This window comes from Lepisma saccharinum, chromosome 1, assembly GCF_977018435.1.
Source record: "Lepisma saccharinum chromosome 1, izLepSacc3.1, whole genome shotgun sequence".
In the NCBI taxonomy this organism is placed as follows: Eukaryota; Metazoa; Arthropoda; class Insecta; order Zygentoma; family Lepismatidae; genus Lepisma; species Lepisma saccharinum.
In genome coordinates this window covers 26,518,903-26,546,457 of record NC_139229.1, presented here as the reverse complement: position 1 = coordinate 26,546,457, position 27,555 = coordinate 26,518,903, and the positions used below count along the sequence as shown (strand labels likewise).

The 27,555-nt window shown below is 37.2% G+C and overlaps 1 protein-coding gene across 10 annotated transcripts in view; it reads left to right on the top strand.

The window, feature by feature from the left end:
* Positions 1 to 20,113, top strand: part of Spn (protein phosphatase 1 regulatory subunit spinophilin) — a 182,201-nt gene extending 162,088 nt beyond the window's left edge. For 7 of the 10 annotated variants that reach the window (XM_083129969.1, XM_083129904.1, XM_083129960.1 and 4 more), the window contains 4 exons: positions 3,791 to 3,970; positions 11,717 to 11,838; positions 14,456 to 14,713; positions 17,885 to 20,113. In XM_083129969.1, the coding sequence (XP_082986095.1) occupies positions 3,791 to 3,970; positions 11,717 to 11,838; positions 14,456 to 14,713; positions 17,885 to 17,905 (581 nt within the window). In that variant the 3' untranslated portion in view covers positions 17,906 to 20,113. Of the gene's footprint in view, positions 1 to 3,790; positions 3,971 to 11,716; positions 11,839 to 14,455; positions 14,749 to 17,884 lie in introns of all 10 variants that reach the window. The other 3 variants (XM_083129941.1, XM_083129930.1, XM_083129913.1) reach the window with 3 other exon arrangements.
* The last annotated feature ends 7,442 nt before the right edge of the window (positions 20,114 to 27,555 follow it).

The following is a 27,555-nucleotide window of genomic DNA, read 5'->3' as shown; positions in this document are numbered from 1 at the left end:
ATTCCAAATGGTCCTTGAAGAGCCTGAATAGTTCATTGACCTCCTTAATAAATGTTCTTTTCCAGGTAACTACAGTGCGAAAGAAGTTGCATATTTAGAAATTTATTTTTTTAAAAGTAGGGCATGGAAATTATCCCTAAAACTTATAACAAAATGGCAGAATTTTGCACTAAATTATAAGATATATCAGATCGGTACAGTAATTTTACCAACAAATCGATATGCCGATATGCACATATCGGTCGATATCGATAGAGTACTGATTAATCTGTCCCATCCCTAATTTTTACTAACTTGCCATTGCTATAAGTAGCATGCAGTGTCAATTGGACATCATCCATTGTCTAGTACTTTTTAACTATACTTATTCTAACACTGTATTTCGAGAGGTGAAGAAGTTTCTTTTTGCCATTGGTGAGGATCGAACCTGACAGACTTGTGATTTAATACAAATCCAGTGCAGACCTGAACCACTGTGCAATGTGCCTCCACTGGGTATCAAACCTGAGAACCCTTGATTACAAGGTGACGAAGTTACCACTTTGTCATCGGGAAGGCCCTAGAATAAATATAGTTTCAAACACTAGACAATGGATAATTTCCAATTAACGTTGCATGCTAGTGTAGAACCATTGTTACTAACATTCAGAGAATTATTGTTATAAGTAACCTGTATTTACATAATTCAGCCATTTTGTTATACTTTTTATTAGGGCTGAGCCGATACTACTTGGCTGACCTCCGTCGGGGAGTGGTTAGCAGAGCAGACAAGGGGTCCCTGGTTCAAATCCCAGCTTGAGCATAGATGTTATTTGTGAATGGCCCTTCATTATCTCATCATTTTCATCACTCATCCTCATCATCGCTATTAGTCAATAGTGGCAGAAAAACGGTGCTAAATAACAAAAATCAATCAAAGTGATACCACTTAGAACTAATACGGATGCTTGAAAATTGTAAAAGATGTTCAAAAAATTGATGAATATTTGCTTCAAAATATTGAAGAAATCAATCAGAATATCAAAATAACTTATGTTATCACAAGATGCAGTTTTCTTCACACAATATTGATGCAAAATAAATGGAAGCCTCAAATTTTGCAGAATTTCCAGGACAATTAGACGTTTTGAAAATGCTGCATAGTTATTTTGTAAATCCCGTTAGAAACCAATATTTTAGAAAAGCATAACCAGAATTGGCAAATAAAATCCAACTGGTACCGATACGTTGGCAACAGTGGTACCGATATGTTGGCATCGGTATCGGCTCAGCCCCAATATAAAGACATTTTATGTACCCTAGCAGAAAATAAGTGTGCGCTGAAATTGCTTCCCAATTGTCTATGTTATCTCACTTTCCGTCATTATAAGAATTCAAAAACATTGTATCCGTTGTGTGATTAACGTAATCAGCCAGTGGCAACATTTGAAAGCCTTTAGAGGCGACCAAGATTAAAAATAGATCAGAGCAGATATGCTGGTGCGCTGTTTATGGAAACGTACGATATTTTTGTATTTTGATAGTGATAAGTATGTATACTACATCTCTACCTGAAGCGGTTTTCTCATGTTGGATTTTGGTATTTCAAAGCACAGTTTATGAGAGATGGGATGTTTACTTGTATATTGAGTTTCTTCAAATAATGTTAACCTTAAATCTTTGCAAATTGTACATTTACCGACACCCATCATATAATAATAATATTACAATGGAACCCAGATTTTAAGTTTTCAGATTTTACATTCTCCCACATTAATAAAATAAATTAATAAAATTGTCCCCAATTTTACATTTTCCCTCATTTTAAGTTTTTCATCTTGTTCCCTTGAGAAACATTAAAATTGAGGTGTGTGTATATAGTAGTATTAATAATAACTTTTTGTTTCTTTAGTTTATGAACTTCTTTAATCAGCAATGCATGTTGATGTATTACACATCTTTCACAATGTATCTTCCACAGCATCTGGGGATGTTTTTAGTGTATCCTTAGCTTTTTAACCTCACAAGGCAGGATGATGTACACGTATGTGTTCTAGGCATGGTTGACTTCAAACTGCTGTCTGATTCCATCTATTGGTGATAGAAAAAACTTTTTTAACCAGAAGTGTGTTTAGTCTTTACTGCCATCTATAGGGAAGTAAGGAAACTACATGCACAATGTTGTTTTCATACGTCAAACATTACATGGATTGCTTTGGTGCAACCGGTAAGTGATGTGGAACTGGAACAAATCTTGTTGGAATTCAGTCGTGTTCGTAATTTTGATTTAGCTTCCAGTAGTGCCAAAAGTGCACAAGTTGGATTTAGTTGCTTTACAAATAATGAAACTGAAGATGAAAAATATGAAGAAAAAAAATCTGCGACAGCGAGTCATAGTGATGCCAGTGGTGGGAGGTTGGTTAATTTCAAACATCATAGTGATGAACAAAATGTAGAATACATGGAAAGTACATAAATCACGAAAGTTGACACCAATCAAGGCAGAACACATTGTGGACAAGTAACTCTGGAAATTTGATTTAAATATATTTGCTAGTTTTAAAAATATAGTAATTTGTTAAAGGTAAAGGTAAAGTGTTCCCCTGTGCATAGCACAACGCCATGAAGGCGTATAGGGGGTGTGGGGGTAACGCCCCACACTTTCTTGATCCGGTCGTGAGTGGGGGTGATGTGATCAGCATCACGCCCCTGACTGCCTTTACCCCCCAGGGTTTCCCCCAGGTACCCATGTTATTCGACGCTGGGTGGGCGCCGGGGCCGCTTTCACCGTTAGAAAAGTTCCCGGATTTGAACCGGCCGGGGATCGAACCCGGGACCTTGAGCATGGTAGTCAGACGCGTTACCGACTGAGCCACCGCGGCCAACTTTGTTATAGCCAGAAAATCCTAAAGCTAAGCAATTTAAATATCACTTCAGGTTAATTGGGCAGGACTTTTAAATTCCTGTTTGAGTGGTTAATGTATTGTGCTTGTTCTGTGTAGATCCCTGTACAATCTTGCACTTCTAGCCTTTCTCAGGTTTTTTTACCCCTTTTTAACACTTGGGTAAGGATTTTAGATAAGTGGATATTTCCCCGTATACATTGAATGATGGAAAATAACCATATGTGCCGACACACTCAAAACTTTAACCCATTTTTTCATTCTCTGTGTTGTCTTGAACTTTTGTTATTTGTTGCCAGTTATATGTTATAATTGTCCCGCACCGTGGCCGTGCGGTCCAAGGCGTCAGGCTTTGGCCTTCAGGTATGGGATGCATGCAGGTTCGAGTCTCCCAAGGGAAACGTAACAACCTTTTTCCTGAGGAGTGAGGCTGGTAGTCTGTAGGTAGACCCTGGCCCTCGTGGGCTGTTGCACCACGGGTTATTATTTATATCTTATAATTAACATTAGATTTCATTGGGTTCTTAGCTCTCGAAAAAGATGTGTGTAATACATTAAAATGTTGAGCTGATTGAAGACTAAAGAAACAAAAATGTTTTTAATAATATTTTCATAAAAATTATAAATAATCAATCATTCATGTTCAAAACACATTTTTTTAAATAATTTCAATTGCTTTTTCCAAGTTTTGAAACATTAAAATCCAACAAGCAAATACCAAAATCTGTCTGTGTCTTGTGTGTGACATATCCCTTCTTAGTAATTGTATTTCATTTTTCTGTAGTTCGTGATTGGTGTTCCTGTGACTTCTTAATCTCTGACTTCAATTTAATAGAATATTCCTGTGTGTATTCCTTTGCTAGCATCCGGAGTTGTTGTTCAAGTGAATATTTCTCGGTGTCTTACAGTAAAAAAAATTGTTCCAAATCCAGCAGCCCAGAACCTGGCATTGCCAACGTCTCAAGTGTGGCAGCCGTCTTCCCCTGCGGATGCTGCCCCTCCTTCTCCCTCGTCAGTTTCCTCTTCAAGTAGTGTTTCGCTTGGCACTTCGAGTCCGAGAGGGGTGGAACCAGGCCTTGGGAAATCTGGTAAGTACTTGTACCTTCTTGGTACACTAAGAGTTAGCATTAAGAGCGTTGGTAGTCCAGCTAATTGTAAGGGTAGACTACCTCGTGTGGTGGGTGAGAATTTTTCAGTTTCCCTGCTTAAGTGGCTCTGGGGTTCACCCAGCTTGTCGCCTAGTCGCCATAGCAAGTGGTGCCTGAATTTTCAAATCCAGTTCTAAAAAGTATATTTTTTTTAATATTTCAAGTGTGCTTATTGAAAATTCCATCGTTTTTTTAAGGGGGAGAGGGACAATTTCCCCTAGGTTTTTCTCGCTGCGGCAGCTGCCGATCACGAAGACAGTCACCCACCCTCGCTACTTACCTACCCAGTTATTTTTATATAGCTCCTTGGCTAAGATAAATATGACAATATTGTTATCCAGGAATCCTTTACTTTCGATTTCATATGAGCATCAGTGGATTATTGATATGGGTGATGCTGACAAATGTAGGCAGTGGAAATTAAGAATAAATTGCTATCACTTTAAAGCTAACGGTAATAGCAGCGCCCCCACTCCCTCTGACACCTAAAATTACCCTAGGAGGCACTTTATGCAGCCTTCGTTAATCTAGATCCTTGAAAGTCATCCTTAGCTCTGTTAATGGTGGTATTTAGCTCTTTTATGCACATCAGGTTTGGCAACACTGCCAGGATGGCCATAGGAGGCAAGGAGAAATGCATTAGGCTTATGTGACCATTATTTTATGCATTCTCTTGGGAATATCAAACATTCAATGAGGTAGAATAGTACATGGATGGAAAAGGGACACATTGAACTATGTCATAGTAGTAGGAAAAGTCAAAACTCCTATTTGATTAGCCGTAACTTGAAGATGAAGTTGATTTCCCATAAGAAATTCACAGGATTGTGTAAATACTTATTAATTATATTTTTCAAACATCATGTCTAGCTTACTAATCAACTTGAAAAACATTTCCACTTGCAACATGGAGACAAATTAATACTATCTTGCATACTAATCCCTTTTTTAAATAGCAGTGCCCAATCTGACGATATTGAAATAAATGCACAACTGCTGCATAATTGTCCCTCTTTACCTTAAGAAAAAAATAATGAATACAGTTTTGTGTTTTTAATATTTGTGTGTTTTCTGTATCACATGTATCATTAAATCAGAATAATAAACATGCCATTATAAATTTTTGCAGTGTCGCTAAAGTCGCTATAGAGTTTGGACTTGAGGAAACCCAGACTTTTCGTCTCCAGTTGTGCTAGTGTGAAGGAGGGGAAAGCGGTGTTGCCAAACGTCTGAGAGTGATTTTTTTTGTCCAGTCCTACAGGACATCTTTTCCTGTCAACATGCACCCTTTGTTCGCTCTCATTTTAGGCAGAGGCAGGGAGGCAGAAACCCATGCATTCGCTTGCTACATGGCGGCAACCGGCTTCGCCGTGCTTGGCCTTTTTGGGGGTGGACCCTCTCGTGGGGGGGGGGGGCCGATGAGCTGAAAACTCGAAATTATTGCGGAAGGTCAGAATTCTTTCTAGGGTATTGTGGAGACTGTTCGTATGAATTAATCTCACTGCAATCAAGGTTTAGGGTCCAGTTACTTGTGGTGGCATATTATGTTTTGCTCCCCAGTTAAAATTGCACATTGAGTTCCGATTACTTAATATTATCCATCCTTTATAGTTTATATTAATTTCATTGTTGTCTACACAGTGATATCAAATAGGGAATTGTAAATTGATTGGACGTGAACGAACATTATGTGTTTTACTGATATCCTCACAAGAGTAACTACAGCATGTTTAGTAAGATCCTGAAATTTAGGTTGAATTCAGAATTTACGCAATATAGAATGGGTGGTCGGGTTGGGAGGGGGTTCTCATAGGGCTGCAGTTCCCTCCCAAAATTTTGAGAAATTCAAAAGTTTCAACTAAAAGCATAAAAATGATGTTATAACACTCGAGACGTTACACGTTCTTCATAATCGAATATTCCATTTATGTAGTATTATTTAACAAAAGTAGTAAAGAATGTAAATTTTGCTCAAAATCCTTTTCCAAAGGAGAAAGCTCTAATAGCTTCACATTTCTTATAAATCGAACAAAAACACACACATACAAATATCAATCGCTATGGAAATAATGAAACGTACCTTATTTGTTCTCAAGGGGATATACTCCACAGTCTTCCATCATTTCGACGAAATTGTATTGATCAGTTTCCTCATCTTCGTCTGCTCCAAGACTTATTATAAGTTTGTCCACATTTTCCACAAGAAGCCATTCCCTTAACTGCATGTCATTAATTACTTTTCTCGTATGTTGGATGGCTTTCTTCCAGTCATCTGCGAACACATTGACAAGAGCTTCCTGTGGGAGAATTGTCACCTCATTGATTTTAAAAGTTTTGTTTTTTCTGGCCACATGTCCCTTCACTTGCACCCAAATGAGTTCGATGGCATTAAAGTGGCAATGATAAGGTGGCAGTCTTAACACTTGGTGACTACTTCTTTTCGTAAGCTCATCCACGTAATGTTGCGGGAACCGTGGCTTGTTTATGTTAAGCTTGATCAGTTCCGCTTTCTTCAATTCGTGGGAAGCCAGGATGTCATGGTGCAAAAGCCACTGAATAATTTCATCTTCTTTTGTGGCCATCGTTGGGGGTTTTATCTATTTGCACCGTATGGTGTGTAGCATTATCCATCATGATAACACATGGCCTTACTAAGTTAGGGATGAGCGATTCCTCAAACCACTTGAAAAACCGAGCATGGTCCATGTCTTCGTGATAATCACCCGATTTCTTAGATCTGAACAATAATGTAGAATTTGGAATGAACCCCTCGCAAGTGTCAGCATGACACAAAATCAGTCTTTCCCCTTTTCCTGTAGGAGCTGGCAGCGTGCCTTTCGTCCACCCTCGCTGGGCCGAATGGCCTGCATTAACCCTGGTTTCATCCACCCACACAATGTCTTCGAAATTTATCTTTCGCATTGCCCTCAAGAAACGACATCGCGAGGCAACGTTGTCTTCGCTCTCCATTAAAGTAGTTCATCCGGTGTACTTCCCCCAGCGAAACCCTACTTCCTCCAGCAGCACCCCCAATGAAGTTTTACCGCCACTGAACAACTCCTCCTCTCTTAGCAATTTCACTAGTTTTCCCAAGGGTCTTTCCTGGCGTAATACTGGTAAATATGCTGCCGGATTGCATCCTCCTGAAACAGTCCAGTTTGGTGACAGGTTTGTCCCGTGGTCGTTTCTTACCTGGAGTGGACATTGTGGCTGCCACGTCACGTCTGTCTCCCTTCAGCGGGACTTTTCCTTCCCAATGGTCATCACGGACGTTATGCTAATTCCCAGAGCCGCTGCTGTTCTCCCAATCACTTTTTTAAATGGAAGCAAAGGGCCATTATTTTCTCTTTCATTTTCAAAATAATCTTGCACTGATACTAATTCACGGGTCTGGCCACGCAGAGGAATACCACGCCCAAGAACTCCTTTTTCTTCCGATTTCACCGGTGTATTTGCGATAGGCTTATCCATTGTAATTCAGTATAAAAATCACAGGTACAAAAAAAAAAGCACAAAGAAACTGCACACTGACCCCGAACTTTTTCCATTAGGCATATACTTGGCAACGCAGAATACCACAAGAATTTCCCCTCACCAAGGCAACTGTTCAAAGCCAATTGGTTCAGCGGTTCACGTGATCCTCCCTGACTTTCGAGAGGAAAGACAAAAATAGAATTTCCAAGTCCATTCTTTGGGCGGAAGCATTTTAGCTGAATTTTAGTGCCAATATGGCAGAGTCGGCCATATATTAGAATGTTTACGATAGTTATACATGCAGTGGAACCTTCTTTAGGAAGCCCACTCCGATACAGTATATACTTACTTTTAATCCAATCTTGTATTAATTAACAAATTATACCTCTGCCATGCTATCTCCCGGCCTCCATTCACAGTGCAGAACGGTTATTTTGACAAAAATTCTGCTTTCCTGATGGCTGCTTCGGGAAGAAGGGATTCTAAGTTTGCCAGTTGTTGCCCAAACAGGAGGGTAGCGGTAGGCCTAATTGGCTGCTTGACCTCAATTAACTTCGTGGGTAAATACAGCAACAGGGAGTCACTGCCATAAAGGTGTGGTTCCCATACCTGTTCTTAGCTTGTCCTCACTGTATTCAAAATGTATAGCTTTATGTTAGTTGAATTCATGGCTTTCTTAGGTTGTATCCCCCCCATTTCCTGCCCAAAAGGCTAGCTCCTGAGAGAAAGTGGCTGCTGCCTGAATTTTTTAAAGGTTTTCTATCCCTGCCAATGGGTACAGCCAACAAAAAATGTAACATAGGCAAGTTGTCCATTTTCATGTTTCTTTTTCCTGTGTTGTTTTGAGAAATGGAATTGTGCATGTCAGTGGTTCGAATCCCATTTTAAACTGAACTCCCCATCCAATACCCGATCTGAGGATTAAATGGACTTACTGAAACTTTTTGTTAGAATTGAGCTCCTGCTGAATTAGGCATTGTTCTCTGCTTAACATTTGGTTTGATACCTGGTGGAGCCACATAGTACAGTGGTTGGAATCGTACTTTAAACTGTAGGTCCATCTTGTGTGCGTGCGGCAGTCGTTCAAAGAGAGTAAATGAACCTTAAAGTTTATAAAGACATTTGGAAACTGAAATATGTTTATACTAACAGATTGTGTTTTGTCTTTTAATTGTGGATTTAGTTGTAAAATGTTTAGTGGCATTTTGGTGTTGAATAAATAATGTTAAATTATGCGGTTCATATATTTTGAAATATACTCGACATCTTAAGTTAGTCTGCATGTGTTTTGATGCACAACAGCAATATTCATTGGCAATGAGAAAAATATTAAATGGCCACAAATGTGAGTTTTATCTATGATTAAATACTCAAAACTTTAGGTTTGTATCTAATTAGGTGGGTACTTAAATAATATTAAAAAGGGAAGTCATGAACTGAAGCCGTGGGTTCAAAATTAAACATACCCCAACCCAATCGTTACAAAAGTTGTTTTGTTTGAAGCTAATGATGTGTTTTTTACACAGTCGCCTCAGTTTCGTAGGAGAACCACAAATCGGGACAACCCAATTGGTTAACTAAAGAAAATACCCACAGTATGCAGGAAGATACTAGTTTCTCAAAAAGGCACTTTAATCTGGAAGAGAAGTTGAGTGTTCGTTCCGTGTCCAAATGCGTACATTCCAAATTACGTGACTTACAACTAACATGATCAGTAGCCAACTTGGTTCATTTATTGTCAAATGTTTAACTGCCTAACCACAATAAAAAGATTGTTGGTTAATAATTGTGCTTAATGACTCGACAATTCTAATTATCCAAGTTTAAATCAAGAGAATAGTTTCTAGGACAAATAGATAACAACAATTTATGATTTGCGACACATGGTCAAGTTTTATTATAATAGTCCTGCAATGGAGAATGACTATTATTTCCCAACAACAAGTACAATAATATAACAACATCAAGGCATTCCATATTAAACCTCTCTGTAATTTGACAATGAATTAGATTAGTTACGATTTTTATAAAAAAAATCTTACTTCTTTTATACTATGAAGATCTAATCATGATTTTTTTGGCCTTTAATCAACATTATGCAAATCTTAAATCTTTGCTGCTCTTACTATTTACAAGGTATTTCAAAGGTACATTGTGTATCTATTTCTTCCCAACATAACCATGTGAACGTACGTATGTGCATTTAAATTCCTTTTACAGACTCATAGCGAACATGTTTCTTCAATAATTATGATGCGTAACACTACAATAATACCATACGCGTGCAGTTCGCCAAATTTTGCAAAATGTGGGCAAAGGGGAGCAAAACGTCGCATCTCGTCACTCTGGCTCAATCGCGACGATGTACATCTTGACAGTTGTGTAGAGTAAAATTCAACACTTTCGTTCGTAGTACTTCCAATAATGATAATTCATACGTGCAAATATTCGTTATAGCTATGCACGTTCCACAATAACACTCCGTTATTCACTACAAGCAATAACATAAAAGTACGTACCTCAGCGACACCTTGATCCACTATAGTTCATTGTACAATCGTAACTGCAAAACTGAACCTTCTCCTCAATGTGTTGTCTCGGTCAAACTCATTCCTTCATAAAACGACGTCCATAGGTTGCCGTAGCGAAGAATGGGGGGATACTTCAATCTTCATCTTCCATTTAACGAACTTTGCGATCGCTCCAACGTCGACATTTCAACAGGATTTCATACGACGTAACTTCCAGGCATAGCTTCTTTCCTTCCCTCAAACTATGTCGATTACACTCGTCTCGTACCTTTACAACTCCGTGAAAGCGGAATCAAAAATGGGCCACAGTCAAACACTTCGTATGGTGCCAATGTAATGTAGATTCCTTCTCACTGCACCAACACACACACACGTATTCCTCGCAATACTGTCTCGTGAAAACTTGACATGCAAAGTTATTCCTTCTTAACGCTGTCAAACAATTCACTAAGTTCATGATAGAAAATAGTTACTTTTCAAAAAAATAGAAAATAGTTACTTTTCAAAGGAACTTCTTCGACGTGATCTGAGAATGTGAGTTAAACGTACGCACTGTTCTTCAAGGTCAATCGAAGAGGAGGGGGAAGTTTTTCGCGACCAACACGTCTTGTGTTCTTCCGAGCTGAGTCTGCTTCCGAAAACTTGAGTATGCATAATCGCAGAAACAAGTAATGATTCTGAGAGCCTCTGGCGGCGATTCAGACAACTAGAATCTTAAACAAGAGACTGGCGCAATGCGTACCGAATCAAATGAGGAAAACTGTGTGGTTTTTCACTCGGTAATATAATTTAATACTTTTACTATTAATCCACGTAGAAAAATGTCACAGGTTTTATCTGCGTGTATTTGAGTATGCAACAGTCTAGTCCCGATTAGCCTATCTGTTCATAAAGCAGGTTTAAAACAAAAACTCAAAGTAATGCATGTCCTTCATGTTGTGGAAAACAGAGTGGATGGACATGGTAATTGACAATCCACCCATTATTAACTTTACATTGCACAGGAGCATGATGCTGATCACATCACCACTACTATCACCACTACTAGGGTCAAGATCGAGTATATGTGGAGTGTCTACTTCAACACCCCTAGGTGCACTGTGGAATGTGGGGGAGAGAACTTTACCAATTTACTATATGTGTAAAATAATTTCAGAAAAAGAGGTGAAGCTTCCTGCTGCCAGCAAGTTACTTATTGTTAACTATCTTACACTTGGTTTCAATTGTTAATGCATACCTCTGTAGTGAGATAGCATACCACACTATGAAGCCAGAGGTCTTAGTTTAAGGCATGGATTTTTTATTGTGTTGTGTCCATTGATCAATTAACAATTTGCTCTCAACATCATGATTTGCTTATTAAGGCAGTTGAATTGTGATGCAAAGTAAACAAATGACGTTCTGGAAATGGAGCCTCCCTGCTAGCTTAGTAGCTTACACAGTCATCATGCGATAAGGAGTTCTGAGTTTGGTACCGGGTGGAGACACATGGTGGTTTAGATGCCACTTGAAATAAAATAATGATTACAAAAATGCAAATATATAAATGGTCATTTAAATTCTAAGTGGAGTTAAAGTTAATCTCATTGTAAACTAGGTACAATTCAATATATGAATATATATATATATGTGTATGTGTAAATATTTTTTTTTTTACTACAGTACTTTTGTCTTTCCACAGATGTCCATGAAGTATGGTCCCCACCACATCCTCAGGACATAAGCTCATCTTCCTCATCCTCGGAAAAGAAAGCTTCACATTTTTGGCAGTCTGCTCCCGTGTCTGATTGGTCCAAAGAACAGGTTGGTTTCCACTTCAAAGCAACCATTATTATTTTAAGGATATTAGAGGTATGACCATTTGGAAATGGCAGAGTGTGATCTGGAACAGTATATGGGACCAGATAACTTTAAAATCCTTGCTTACTGCTGGCCAATTGGAATCTATAAATTTCCACTTTGTCTGGAGCGATATTGGTGTAGTTGGTAGGGCATTTGACCATGACATGGGAGACAGAGTTAAATTCCCCGGATGGGTGATCTAAGCTTGGAAATTTCCAATGTAAAGTGGAAGTGGGTACTTGGGAGCAAACATGGGGGAACTAAAGGTGGCTGAGAATGTTGCTGCTTACATCACATCAAAAATACCCAAATTGAGAATGTGTGGCAGGCAAATTTACCTTTTTTTTTACCTGTTTTGCCACATCACTACTTTGCTGTAATCCAAATATCGATGCTCAAAAAACAGTGAACATCAAGAGGTTATTGTAGGTAGTCACATTGGGGGGGTTGGGGGGGGGGAGTACACATCATCCAGGGAGTCTACCAATCTGGATAACCTGGTAAAGTCATGTAAATATCATGTTTCTGGAAAAATTGGCACTTCTGTAGTAGTGCACTAGTAGTAGATTTTTGAAGCAAAAGAAAAAAGGACAAGCAAGAAATCTTAAATTTGTTGTCAACAAACTATACTGGTAGTAACAGTAGTAATTGCATATTAAATACTCCAGGAAAGGTGGTCATGTTTTGAAATATTTTCAAGTAGGAATGTACTACAGTAAATGGCTATTGACATTATCACTTTCTCCTTGCAATTTTTTCGTTGTGTTTGGTTGATATTAGGATTAATACATATGTTTTGGTTGATATTAGGATTAATACATATGTTACTAAATTTTACTATAATTATACACCGATGAGCCATTACATTATCACCACCCCAACTCGGGAACAGAGTAACACGTGGCATGCTGACAGCATGGTATATATTGGGCAGGTCTACAGGCTCGCAGTTTGGTAGTGTCTCCGGGGTCAGAATGGGAAAAACCCACGGATCTTTTCCAGTTTGATAGATCAAATTGTGATGGCATGGTGCCTTGGTACTGGCATCTCTGAAATGGCATGGCTTGTTGGCTGCTCTCGTGCCGCTGTTGTGAACATTTATCAAAAGAGGTGCAACGATGGGCAAACGACGACACGTCGTCCAGCCGTGTGTGTCGACATCGGCTCATTGATGCAGAAGCCAGCAGAGGCTGTCGTGCATTGTTCGGAGCGACCGCAGGGCCACAGTGCGAGAAATTGCCTACAGGTACGACAGTGGTGACCAGGACAATGTTTCGCAGCACACGGCTCATCAAACAATGTTGCGCATGGGCCTGCGGAGTCGAAGACCCAGTCGTACCCCAATGCTCATTAGGTAGGTGGTCATAATGTATATATATGCCTGATCGGTGTATACTACAGCCAGGGTGCGGAAGTGAATCGGGCTGTTTTGCAAAACTGGATATAGCTAGTTGTTGTATCAGGAGTAACGTATGACTACCGCTATCTTGCAAACCCTGCTTTACCATTTAGTTATGGTGGAGTCATAGCACAGGGCATCTTTTCTGCAGTGTGGAACCCTATTTCTCTTAAGTTCTTAATCAGGGTATCTACCAGTCAAAAATATCAAGTTAGTCTAAAAATCAACAGGTAGGTCAAGAAAATCAGAGAAGTCAAGAAATTATGCTTGTTTTTTACAGTATAGTGAATTTATATTGTTATATACCTGTACTGGGATTTGATAAAATTGAATATTTGAAAATCTAAAATTATATTGAATTGTCGTTAAGATTTGTTCACTTTGTTAAGAGTTATATTCTTGTCAGGCTGAATTTTTGTAAAAATATTAAATAAAGTAAAAATGTGGCCATTCCCCATCCAGGATGAAGTCTGAAGCATTCATTTTTACTTGCCTTAATAATTAAAGCAAGTTTAAATCTCTTGTTAAAGTTCAGCTTTAGTTTTCATCTTAACTGGCCTTGTGGTGGGGGGTTTTTCATTGAATAAAAATATTTATTTTCTTAAAATTAGATTAAATTAATGTTAAGAAAAGCGTAAAACATGGAAAGGAAGGTCAAAAGGAAGTCAAGAATTTTGAATTTGTTATTTTGGTAGACACCCTGTTAATCCATGTCATTATCATATTCCAGATCATTATGTGGAATATTAAAATGTTTCTGAAATGCACTCTGCACGGAGTGTTTTTTGCAATACGCTTTTACAGTGAATACGCAACTCATAAATGAATATTAAAGCAGGGGCTGCAAGATGGCCATAGTCATGTGTTATTTCTGATGCAACAACCAGCTGTATCCAGTGTTGCAAAATTGCCAGATTCATTGCTGCACCATGTATTTAATCTATAATTGTTATTACATTTTATAAAATAGGAATTCCTTTTTTGTCATTAGTCAAAATGCAGCAAGTGTTATGTAAAGAGTTGCCCCTATCCCAACGGTCCATTTCTATTTAATTTCACTTTTTAACATATTGAGTGAATATTCTAAAGTGGAATTCTGAGTGTGTATGTTTAGCTAGAATGTAGTGATATTGCACACACGTGTGTACTTTGTGTGTATAACACATTCTCGTGTTTCAGGTATGCCAGTGGCTTCTAGCGCTCGGCCTCGAACAACACATTCCACGTTTCCTCGAGCAGCAGATAGGAGGAATGGCACTGCTGCAGCTGGAGTCTCGGGAGCTAAAGGTTCTGGGGGTGAACGGGGAGGACAAGAACAGGCTGAAGAGGAAGCTGAAGGAGTTGCGGGTGCAGGTGGAGAAGGAGAAAAAGCAGCAGGAGAAGGAGAGGAAGGAGAAGGAACGTCTACAGAGAAAGGCAGAGAAGTTGGCGGAAAAGGCAAGCAAAAAGAAGTAGCGACGTTCATGATCAAAGTAGGTGAATCCTGTTTCATATTTGGCTCAGTTTGAATTGGGTGTCTTCTTTCAGTCTATGTTCCCAACTTTTTGCTTCTTCCTGAATTATGAATATTTATGAGGGCTGATCTGATACCAATGGTGATGTATGGGTTGGAATATTTACCAATACGGGCTGATACTTTTCCGGCATGGAGTCTGCAAAAAATGCCACACGACTCTCCCGCAGTGTCTAATTATCCTCGAAATTGTGCAAAATTCTAAGCTTCTTTTATTTTGCACCGTTTTTTTGTGGTAAATGGGATTTTGTTATTACATTACCTGAATTGTAATATTTTAAAACAACACACTTTGACAAATTTATGCATATAAAGCCAATCCACTAATATTAATCAATATATTGTGAACAACTTTTAATTGTTACAATTTTCAAGCATAAGAAATGATATCTGCTCAGCCCAAATAAATGCACAGAGTATTAGAGTTGATTCAGAAAGAGAATTTACGTAAAGAAATACATACATTTTTCAAATAAATACAAGTTACAATCATAATATTGTAGAGCCATACCAACAAATAAGATTTCTACTGATCTGAGTAAAACTAAAATTTTGAACAATAAAATTTTTATACAGGGAAGCAAGTTAATACTGTTCAAGCATCAAGGTTAATGTTAAACAAATTATTTGTTTCCTAAAGTACTGCATACATCTATAGCTGTATTCTCCTTTCTTTACATTTTCCAAACATGCTCGTTTGAATTGTTGATTTAAGTCCACTTTATGCACAGCTAGGCTAATCAGGACTGGACCTACAATTTGAAGTGGAATATGACCCACTGTGCATGTGCCTCTATCGGGTACCGAACCCAGGACCCTTTTGATTGCAATGCAACAATGTTAGTACTATGCCATTGGGGAGTCCCTGGAACATTCATGCCTTGCCCATGATTTTAACTGGACACCTCTAGCAGTTGGGTCACCGTTTCAGCATAGAGGTAGTCTGTAAAATTCCTCTGTTTTGGTATGCATAAAAGTAAGATATTAAATATTGTTTTGTTGTTAAAAACTTGCGCATGCTCGAAAACTAAACAATTTTCATTCAGTGTTTGCCAAATACATGTAATTTTATATAAAATCCAAATGAAAATAAGTATAATTAGACATAGGCAACTTTTTCCGTGAAACTTACTTATAGAGGTTTATTAATTTCAGTGGCCTCCGCTACCATCCACTTGGGAACTTGTTGGCATGAAGCAGTAAAGCAACGAGTTCCCAAGTGGATGGTGACAGAGGCCACTGAAATTAATAAAACCTCTACAAGCAAGTATCAAGAAAAAAAGTTATTACATATTATATTTATATTAAATAAAATGCAGGCTTTAGTTATAAGGGTGTGTCAGTTGAAGGTGAGCCAACCCTCAATGCAAGGGACACACGTCTGTATTCTATGCATTGTTATTGTTGAGAAGAAAGCTACTGTGGAATTTTAGATGAAGTGGTTTGAAGATGCACCTGCATGGCAAGAGATGCTTCAGTAGAAGATTGGTATGGTTAAATTATTCATGGTTTAAGTAGTTTCACTCTGTATTCGAGTTCAAGTGGAACAGTCTTGTACATCCTCCCTACAGTCCAAACCTTTCACCTTTTAATTTTTCACATATCTAGTGAGTTGAAGAAGCAGCTGTAGGGCTTCAGATTTGCACTGCTGACATGCAGGAGGTAGTCACAGAAATTTCAGTCTGCCACCAAGGTGGCATTCGTCAGTGTGACATGTGCCTCAATACCGGTGCTGACTTTAATAAAAATAATACAGTTGGATACACAAAACATCATAATTTGTTTTATGGCTAACATGTTCATGCCGATTTACCATCAATTTAAATTACTCCACTTGCACACCATATTTTCAGGTGTACAAACACTAGCAATGTTAGGCTACGTATTTGCAGAAGGCCCATCATGTACGACAGAATGGAAACCACCCTGAGTCGTCATGGTTTTTTTTGTCTCTATGCAAAACTCTGCCGTCCCACAAACTAGCGTACCTGTGCACTACCGACTAGGGATGCCAAAATCCAGATAATATTTTATCTGGAAATTGGATAACTGTCTATCTGGATTTTAAGTATCCAGATATTGGATATTCTGATATACGGATTATCCAAATTGTCCAATCTGGATATCCTAATCATCTGGATTATCGGAATTATCCAGATCTTCAGATTATCCTAAATGACCAGATATCCAAATGTGTGCATTATCCAGACAGTTTCATCATTTGTCGTTTTACGGGCTATCCACATATTCTTTTATTTGTCGTGTTTGTATTTCACTGTAAGTATTTTCTACAAATCCTTCCATCAAATCTGTACTAAAATATGTGCAGTATTTTGGGCCTACCCAAAGACACAGTGGTACGGTAACATTGTAACCTTATAATCAAGAAGTTCAGGGTTCAGTACTATTGGGAAGTACATAGTGGTTCATATCCCACTTAAAACTGTAGGTCCAGTCCAGATTAGCCCTTCTGTGCATAGACTTAAAAATAAACTCAATCAATCAATGTGCACTGTACTAGGGATGAGTCAGATTAATTGGTTCTCCATTGGTATCGGCCAATATAGGCATAATTGGCATGTTACTAAAAATTATAAATCTGATATATCTATAAATAACTTATAATTTAATGTATTATTATGCCATTTTTTTTATATATGAACATTTTATCTCGATTCCCTTGTTTTTAAAAAGTAAACTAAATGTGCAGCTTCATTTGCATTACTTCATCTTGTAATTTACATTTATTAAGATCAATAGACCAATTTTATGGATAAGAACAATTTTTAATTTTATATCAGTATTTTATTGGTATCTGCCAAAATTCCACATTGGTCCATCCCTAGCATGTTCAGTCATTCTGAAATACTCGCTTCCCTACAAGGCTTTGTGTATGTTGCCTTACTACGGTGATGGTGTTGCCATTGAAAAATTGCTGTTAAATTTTACTTATTTCCGTAGAGTTCACCTTGGTTCATGTTTCATTTGACTCACCCTTGTACATAAAAATCTAAGCTCAGTGTTGCATGCTGTGGTCACATATGCAGTAATAATTATATAGTTTGTCATGATTTTTTTCACTTCACTTGTTCTAGAAATGGAATGGAATAGCATGAGATGCCTCGCAGTAAGGAATCCTTTACAAACAACAATATGGCAGCACTCACTGTAATCTGATTACAACTCAAGTCATGTGACTGGATGTTTAATTTTGTTAGTCAAAACTAGGCAGCACTCAGTTTGAACAACCATGACCAATATAACCAACAGGGTAGCTGCTGTAGAAACATTTAAAAAAAAAGGGTTGTTTTTGCAAACCCTAGGACAGAACTCTAATTGATGTTTTATAAGCATTTGTTGAAGTACATACTTCTTTATAGAAGTAAATAGGAGTAGTGTTTATTGAAGCACAAATGCTTTTTTTATAACTAATTGGGGTGGACATGTACTGAAACGAAATCTTCGTCTTCAACATTTTTTGCATAACATTAAACAAAATGACAAGGTTCTTTTTTTCCAGAGAAACTTACTGTCGTCAGTGTGAAATGTGTGTGTGGATCGTAAGGTTATTGTAAGTTTATAAATAACAGTGTTGCCGAATAACAGTTCTACTGCTCTTTACATTATGTTTGTGCTGATAACAGGATATGCCAGTAAAAAGATCGTTTCTTCGTTAATTTTCACCTCCAGTCTCCAAGCTGCTGGCGGCTTTTAATCACCCTCGCTGCGAATGAAGTGAATGATCGTCTTTAACTAATTAAGTTGGTATTGTGTGTATGCGTGTGCATGGTGATATTTATTTTATTTTTCACATTATCTGCTCACACCAAAAGAGAGAGGGGTAACAGGGAAAAGAGAAGAAAAAATAACCTGTGTATTTTAACTACTGGACCTGAAACAGTATAGATTGGCAATGACTAATAACGTAAAAGGGGAACGTGCGAAATGATTAGTAGGGACTGCAAAAATATTTGTATGACTTATTGTACTCAGTGTAGCATGCTGACGTAATGATTGACAGGTAGCTTACATGAGTATAATGTATGATAGATATCCAGTTTCAGGCCATGTACTATATAATCAGTATTATATATGTTAAATAACATGTTTGTACGTAGTAACAGTTGGTCAATAGTATGGATAAGAAAATTTGTACAATTTACTAATATAACACCTTTTGAAATAAGTATTTGATATCTATATATAAAATATATAATATAGTATATAATTTTCAATGGATTTTGATGTAATTTGATTAAGCTTGACGGAATATGGTATACTGAAGTAATTTATACCATTACATGTAATGGTAATAATTTTTTAAGACTTCAAAATTCTTCATCTTCTGTTGATAATGAATTGTAAATTTTTTTTTAGTCCAATTTCATAACAGAACCTTACAAAATGTTTTTGTATTACAGTGTGTTTGATATTGGCCATGCAGTTAATGCAGTGGCATTTTATAAAGTAAATGTTTTCTTAAACAAGACTGAATTGAAATCACATCGGCGGATATGTACAGTTATGTGTACACAATAATTTCAGACATTTTCTTTCTATGAATGAGTCACCTGTGGATTTTGATCACATTTTTTTTCTAAATTTTTATTCATGTTTGTTAAATTGGAAAGGAAAAAATAACTACAGGATCTTGGTTTTAGTGATATTCAAGCAGTGTGTGGTTATTATATTATATTTTTTTGTTGGATTTTACTGTAATGTGTCTGTAAATTAGTGACTACTTAACTCACACAAATGAGTTGCAAATATCTGTATTCCAGAAGCAATTCTGAGATTATGGTGCCATACAGTGACATACGTAGTTGCTCAGTTGAATCTTAAGACATTTGGGAATATATTGCCAGTTACTCATTTTCAAGGAATTGAATCCCTTGCACATCATTTTTGTCACTATCGTTCATTGTGTGCATGTTTTCAGTTTTCAAGTTTGTTTTTTTAGTAACGACCATGTACTATTTCTGTAATTTTATTTCAGTTGTCGTCCTTTAGTCATTTGAATAGCATTGCAGCACTTGCAAGCATAACAGCCCAATATGTATTCAGATACTAATTTCAGCATCACATTAACCTAATGTTTTGCTGCTTTGATATTTATTAATCACCAGTTTCTGAAAAAAATAATAAGGGAGAAATCACACGGAAGCATTGCTGCTGAATGGCTCATTCCCAGGTGGCATGTGTCACTTTGGTATGAAATCTCCCTAAGGTATCCACCACATATTCTTTCCTGTAATTTTCCTACTGTTGCATAAGAATATCAGTTTTTTTATAGCATATTCTTACCAGCCTCAAATTTGGGGGGGGGGGGGTTCATGTACACAATAGGCAAGATAGTCTATTCGTTGTATCCATCAGATTGTTTTAATTTATTGAAAAAGACTGTCCACAGAATTTACTCTACCATTATGGAATGAAATCTTGTGTTTCGTAAGAATACGTATAAAAGCAAGACTAGGTTTGTCTTGGAGGAATCGCATGTGCAACATTTTTTGGGAGGGGAGCAAACTCTGGTTTCATCCTTCCAGTATGTGAAATCACTACAGATAATGTCTGTAATGGTCAGACATACACGCGTGCACGCATGCACTCCCAAAAGCATATATTATCTGCATGATCATGATGCGTTCTTGCTATTGAGAGCTCATTGTTTGTCACATTATGCACAGTGCACCAGTAATGCGCTTTTTTCAGGAAACAGTGCTACTTGTTATGTTTACCTAGTTATTGCAGCTTTCAGATTGAGGTGGCATGCGTCACTTGCATAGTGCTGCCTTGATTTGGAGGTTACACATGAGCAGTGAATACTTTTTTTTCTTTACTGAAGAGGCCTGTGTTACATGTCACTTTGGTGCGAAACCCCCGTGTCACAAGCTCCCTCCATTTTGTACTTCTCTCGACTTCTAATTTTGCAGAATTACAAGGTGTTGGGTAGTTTAATTAATGCCTGCGGGAGTAGAACTGTTATGTGTAGTCTGTTTATTCCGGTTTATATTTTGGGACAAATACTATATTAATTACATTTGAAAATTGTGTTTTAAAAAAGAATTTGGGGAGCAATGAAATGATGAGCCCACCCTGATTAATTTATTATCAAATTCTTGTTTTTCTTTGTATTATGATTGTCAGTGTAATGAAATTATGGTGTGTGAACTTGACCGACAATGAATGGTTTACTCCAAACAGGCAGAACAGGTTAACCTACTGATTTAAGGATCTAATTAAGTAGCAAACAGTACCATATGAAAATGCACATGTTCACAAACATTGCACCACACACACGCAGTATTTTTCTCTTATTTATAACACTAACAAAGTACAGCAGTTATGCCCTCATGTATGTGTCTATCCTTAAATATTTTTGTCTTCACTTCCAGAACAGGCACACAAAAATTCCATGCAGCAAGAAAAACTCGTATAATACAATGAAAAATAAATTCATAACAGTTTGTTTAAAAGATGTATTGCTTTCACCAATATACGAGGGTTATTTTTTAAGTAAGGTCTGTTTTGCAATAAAAACTAAGTAAGTAAATGTTTTTCAAGAAACCATTTATTTTCTGAATTTACGTACACTTCTCTATTTTTTCTACATAATTTCCTTGCCGGTTTAAACATTTATCGTAACGAACTACGACTTTTTGGATACCCTCCTGATAGAACTCTGCCGCCGGTGATGATAGCCAGCAGAGTTCTATGAGGAGGGTATCCAAAAAGTCGTAGTTCGTTACGATAAATGTTTAAACGGGCAAGGAAATTATGTAGAAAAATAGAGAAGTGTATGTAAATTCAGAAAAATAAATGTTTCTTTGAAAAATATTTACTTTTCGTTTTTATTGCAAAACTGACCTTACTTAAAAAATAACCCTCGTATTTATTATGGAAAGCTAGGAGCGTGAATTAAAGAAGGTCTGTGTACACCGTAAATACAAATCGTTGAAGAGAAAGGGATCTCTGTGTTTAGTGATTGTTTCCAGTTTGTTGTTATACACCAAGTTTCAAAACTATTTGAAGGATGTTATATTTTATTCATAAATTGCCAAGATACAATTTCACACGTATGCAATGAAACTGTCCCCAAGTTTAAGTACCAATGGTTATCGCGAAGTTAACTCTGAAATGCTCAATGTGAGCACCCTTTGTTACTCTGCACACAATATGGTAATCTAACTCCAACCAGACACGTTTCAGCATGTTCTCACTAACGGTTTTCATTGTAGCGCTAATGTGATAAAAGTTCTTTGCTGGTGAATTATTTATGTACGAAACTGACGTTGCACACTCATGACCGACCTACTCTTACAAAATGCTTTCTCCTCACCACTGGCACCCATTTTACAACTGGTCAGCCTGGCACCTGGCGACAGAATTTAGAACTACTGGAACCGTTCTCAAAAAAACTTAAGGATGTGTTCAAATGTATTTCACGGGATATTTGATTGGTGATTGTTGTATTGCTCATAGAACGTGATTTTATCGTTCAAATCATTTTGAAACATGCTGTCCTTTCTTTTGCAAGGTACCTCACACATTTAATGTGACTTTGCTACTTTTATATCCATGTAGACAGTTTATATATAAGCTGGCATCTGGCACAACTGCTGAGCATGTTGTCATATTTCAATATAATACTTTTTAGTTTTCAGAATTGCTTCTAAGATATTTGCAAAAGAAAATGGGTAAGACTAACTGCAATGTTGTGTGTTTTTCTATTATTTTATGTAATAAAAGTCACAAAAATTACTTAAATTGGAATTTTAGAAATACTTAACTTACAATTATATTTATTTTAAGCGATATACTGTTTTATTAGTGTATCAATCTAATTGTTTCTGTCTTCATGTGTTTGAGTAATGAACAGGATATTAAGGTTCACATTGAATGGTAACTACTTAAAAAAATTGAATGTGATACTTTTAAATATCTTTAGTCATAATTTTATTTATTAATAGTCGTTTTTCAAGCAGCTGCAGAGGCAGTTTTGTACATCTCAAGTGGTGGAAAAAACACTAAAGAAGTGTAACATATGGTCACAATCTTTTACAAAAAAATATATATGAAGCTAGTAAGTGTGGAAATTACGAATATGCTACTTTTTTCCTTGAGTCATGTGAAATTAGTTATGAGATAAGTGTGCATAAAGATTGATCTGTATTTACAATTGATGTCTGAAAACATTATTTATTACTAAAAACAGCTGTCATATTTAGTTATTGTGTTGTGATACAATAATGAAGATTAAATACATAGATTGTGAAGTATTGGGACGTGAATTTTGTATGAATAGGTTGTAATTATGTATAAAAAATTGATTTTGATGATATGTTAAAATTCATATGTTAGTATGAATGTTACGAAAGTGTGTTGTGCTCCTGTCTATCTACTTTTCTGTCTGTATGCCAGTGGTAGCTTGTGAATGACAAAAAAAAAGTTGGCAGCTAATTGTTGCAAGTATTGTGCGCCTTTTTTTTCTATAACAAAAAGCCAATAAAGCTGTTCAGGTTAGAACAGTGAACCATTGTAGCCATTTTATTTTATATATTTCTTGTTCACAGAATTATACGTTGTGATGATATGCAAGATATGTTCCTTCTTACACAACCATACTTAATTTAGGAATTAATATGAAGTTACGAAAATGAAAGAAAACTCGAAGAGGTTACAGTTTACAAGAAGGAAGAATAAAATTTATACTTGAAATCATTTCTTATGGGTACTTGTTAGAATAACAAATGAATATTCACCAGTTATATTATTATGCGACTATCAGGGTGTCTACTGTTTCATAAAAACAAAATTCCAAACCAAGTCATTAGGACAATACTTGTATTTAAATATATTTATACAGGGTGTCTACCAAAATAACAAATCCCAAATTCTTGGCCTTTCTTTCCTTTTCCCTAACATTAATCCATCCCCTACTTAGGTATAAAAAAGGTAAAGTGCTCCCCTGTGCTTAGCACCACGCCATGAAGGCGTATAGGGGGTGTGGGGGGAATGCCCCACACTTTCTTGATCCGGTCATGAGTGGGGGTGATGTGATCAGCATCATGCCCCTGACTGCCTTTACCCCCCAGGGTTTCCCCCAAGTACCCATGTCATTCCACGCTGGGTGGAAAAGTTCCCGGATTTGAACTGGCAGTGGATCAAACCCGGGACCTTGAGCATGGTAGTCAGACGCGTTACCGACTGAGCCACCGCGGCCACAATATTACAACATTTGGTAAACATAATAGTTCACCTTTTTGTCAATAGATGAAACTATTACTTGTTATCTGGTATGAAATTCGATAGACACAACAGTTCAATGTTTCGTCAAGAATGCTTGCGATCTGAAAACAAATTTGATAAACATAATAGTTCTCCTTTTCGTCAAGAGATGGTGCTATTGTGCTGGGAGCATACCACTTAGTTGCCTTTGAACTCTTAGCAAATTTCGTAAAAATAATAATAGTTCATCTTTTCATCAAGAGATGGTGCTAATGCTTTTGCTCATACCAACTTCGATAAATGTAATAGTTCAACTTTTCGTCAACAGGTGGCACTAGTGTGATGGGAGCATACACCATGTGCTTATGATCTGATCTCCCATTAGCAAATTTTAGGGGGGGTGCAGGACAATTTTTTGGGTCTGGATGGGAATTTTTTTAAATCCAGACATTCGGGACTGGAAATGTTCAAAATTTCCTGAGGCTCTGGAAATCCAAATTCTACAAATCATTTTCACTTTAAGTGATTGTTTTCGCATTTTTGCTACAAAAACTAAAAATTTTCAATAAGTTCTCGACATTTGCAATGCAGAAAATGTCAAGAGAATTAACGGCTTTTAAAAATGACCATTCGGTATTTCCCTGACTGCTCGGGATGGGAAATTTTTTCCCCCATCCTGCACACCCCTAGCAAATTTCATAAGAATAATAGTTCACATTTCATCAAGAGATGGCGCTAGTGTGCTGGGTGCATACCTCAGGTGCTTATGATCTCCTAATAGCAAATATCCTAAAAACAATAGTTCACCTTTTTGTCAAGAGATGGTGCTAATGTTTTTTATCCATTACAAATTTCATAAATTGGTAGTTCACCTCTTTGTCAAGATATAGCGCTAGTATGCTGGGTGCTTATGATCTAATAGCAAATATCCTTAAAACAATAGTTCACTTTTTTGTCAAGAGATGGCACTAATGCTTGTAATCTGGTATGGAAATGTGCTATTAGATCATAAGCACACTTGATAAATTGGTGGACTTTTATATTTTTATTAAATTTGGTATCGGATGAAAAGTTGAACTATTGTTAATATTGAATTTGGTATCTGATCACAATCTTTAGCGCCATGTTGAAATGTTGATATTTCACAGAAGAAAAAGTTTGTCCATTACTCAGACCAGTTTCCAGCCTTGCAAGTCTCCTGTTAAAAAATAAATTGGGCAACATACAAACTACCAGCAACTATGGCATATACAATCACCCCCATCATGGCAGAGTGGTTAGCTCAGCATGCTATGATGTCAGGGATGCGAATTACATCCTAGGTATGGGTACTCTTTGTATCCCATCATCACTGCCTCATTAGGCAAAAATGGAAGAATTCACCTGTTTATGCAGCATTTTTGTCCCACCACCAGGGGTGCCCACAGGAGGTTTTCGGGGGGACATTATATACCAGTTCTATATATCTTCACAAAAATGGGGGGGTATAGTTTGATTGACTTGTTATTGATTTTTAGTTATGTATAGTTTTTCTACCTACCTGTGGATGTTCGCAGTGATAGGGTTGAAATGAAACACCACCTTTTATGCCTTTGGAATCAGTTTGGATGGAGGGGGGGGGGACTGGTACTCACATTAATACAAGGTTAGTCCAGCACACAAACTGTGCAGAATAAGGTTGACTAACAATGGCAGAGAACCTAAAGTATCTAAAGTAAACATATATTGCCTAATATTAAATATGTATGTATTATACAGTGATGCAACCACAGGGGGGGGGGAGGCATGGTGTCATTGTAGGGGGGACAAACATTGATGGCAAGGGGGGGGGGCACAGAGGAGCAAACACCTTTTCAAAATGTTATGCACATAAAAATACATTTTGTAAAATTTTCTAAAATGATCTAAATGAGAAAAAGTTGTGAGAGAGAGAATGCCTTAGCACCCCGTGATATTATTTGGTGCAAATAGGGGGGGGGGGGGGCAAAAATTGATGGCCTAGGGCACCTGCCGGGGTGCACAGAGGAGCAATTACCCCCTTAGATTTCAAATGTTATGCAAATAAAAATACATTTTGTAAAATTTTCTTGCTTGCTTTTCTCATTTTCGTCAAGTTCAGAGCTGTGGCTAGGGGTGGCAGGAGTCGGCCATGGGCGCCGAATGATCTAGAAAAAAGTGGTAAAAGAGAGAATGCCATGGCGTCCAGTGAAATTATTAGTGCCCTATTAAATCAATATTGTTTTCTATTGCAAAAATTGGATCTAAAAATGTTCTTGCTCGCATTCTACTTGTATGTACTAATATATATATTTAAATAAGATGTGTTGAATATTTGTATTGAATAAGTTTTGAATACGTACACAATTTAGTGTTAGCTTGTTGAATACGAATTTTCTATTTTACGTCGCTCCATGTGGCATATGTGTAAAACATACATGAAAGTTACACATGTATCTTCGGAATGCATTTATCATTCATTTTCTGCCATTCAAAAATACAGTTTGTGTTCCAAACAAATGCTTTAGCACAGATTTCTACCCCCTTTTTGCGTAATTTATGAGGATAATAACGTCTTTGATAGTAATAATAATAATTATTATTATTGGTACATTTATCCTGGTACTTGACCACCAGACAAAAATTTGTGGTTGCACCTCTGGTATATTTTTCCGCAAATTTTCAGCCTTCAGTAATTCTACTTTTTGGGGGGGGGAGTGCATCATCAGCCTTGGAGGGGACTCATGCCCACCACTATCTTTCTCTCTCTCCCACCTTCCCTTTCACTGAGAAAGAAACAGCTGCAAGGGTATGGTGCAACTTGAGAGGGGGGGATATAGTGAAAGAAATGAATTTTGGGGGGGAAGATACTAAAGATCCTGTCCGTTTTACTGACAAAAATGTTGTATACTACGCGAGGCAAATCTACACTCAGTAAATGAAATGGGGCTTCAGGCTGGTAACAGAAGAATCGAACTCTAGCACATGACAACACTGATGGTAGAGAGCCCACGGTATGACCATCAAGCTGCAAACTGATTTGGTTTTCTCCAAGTTGATTTACCCCTATTACACAATCTTTAATTACTGATGTGTGTAATGCAAGCTTCACGTCCACTTTATTAGGCTTATGTAGGCACAAAACGATTGTGAATATCTAAACAACAGCAAAAAAAAAAAAAAAAAAAAACCTAGATGAGAAATGTGAAGAAGGAATTCTACACAGAAGTAATTTTTCAGATTTGGAATATCGGTGGCTTTTTTTAAAAGAGGAAATGTCAAAAATGGCTTCGCTTCCACTGGCCAAATGTCCAAACTAAGCCTGAACTTGTCCTTTCTTCTTCTAGAACACCACTTGAAAACAGCTTCATGGGGAAGAAAAAATTCTAAGGACTTTTCACACAAAAAAGGAAAACAGACTTTTTTTAAAAAAAAAAAAAAAGTACCAGATCCAAAACACTCATATGGAGCAAACAGCAAAAATAACTGAAATTATCACCCCCTCTCCAAATCGGAAAAATGAAAAACATCCACATTAATG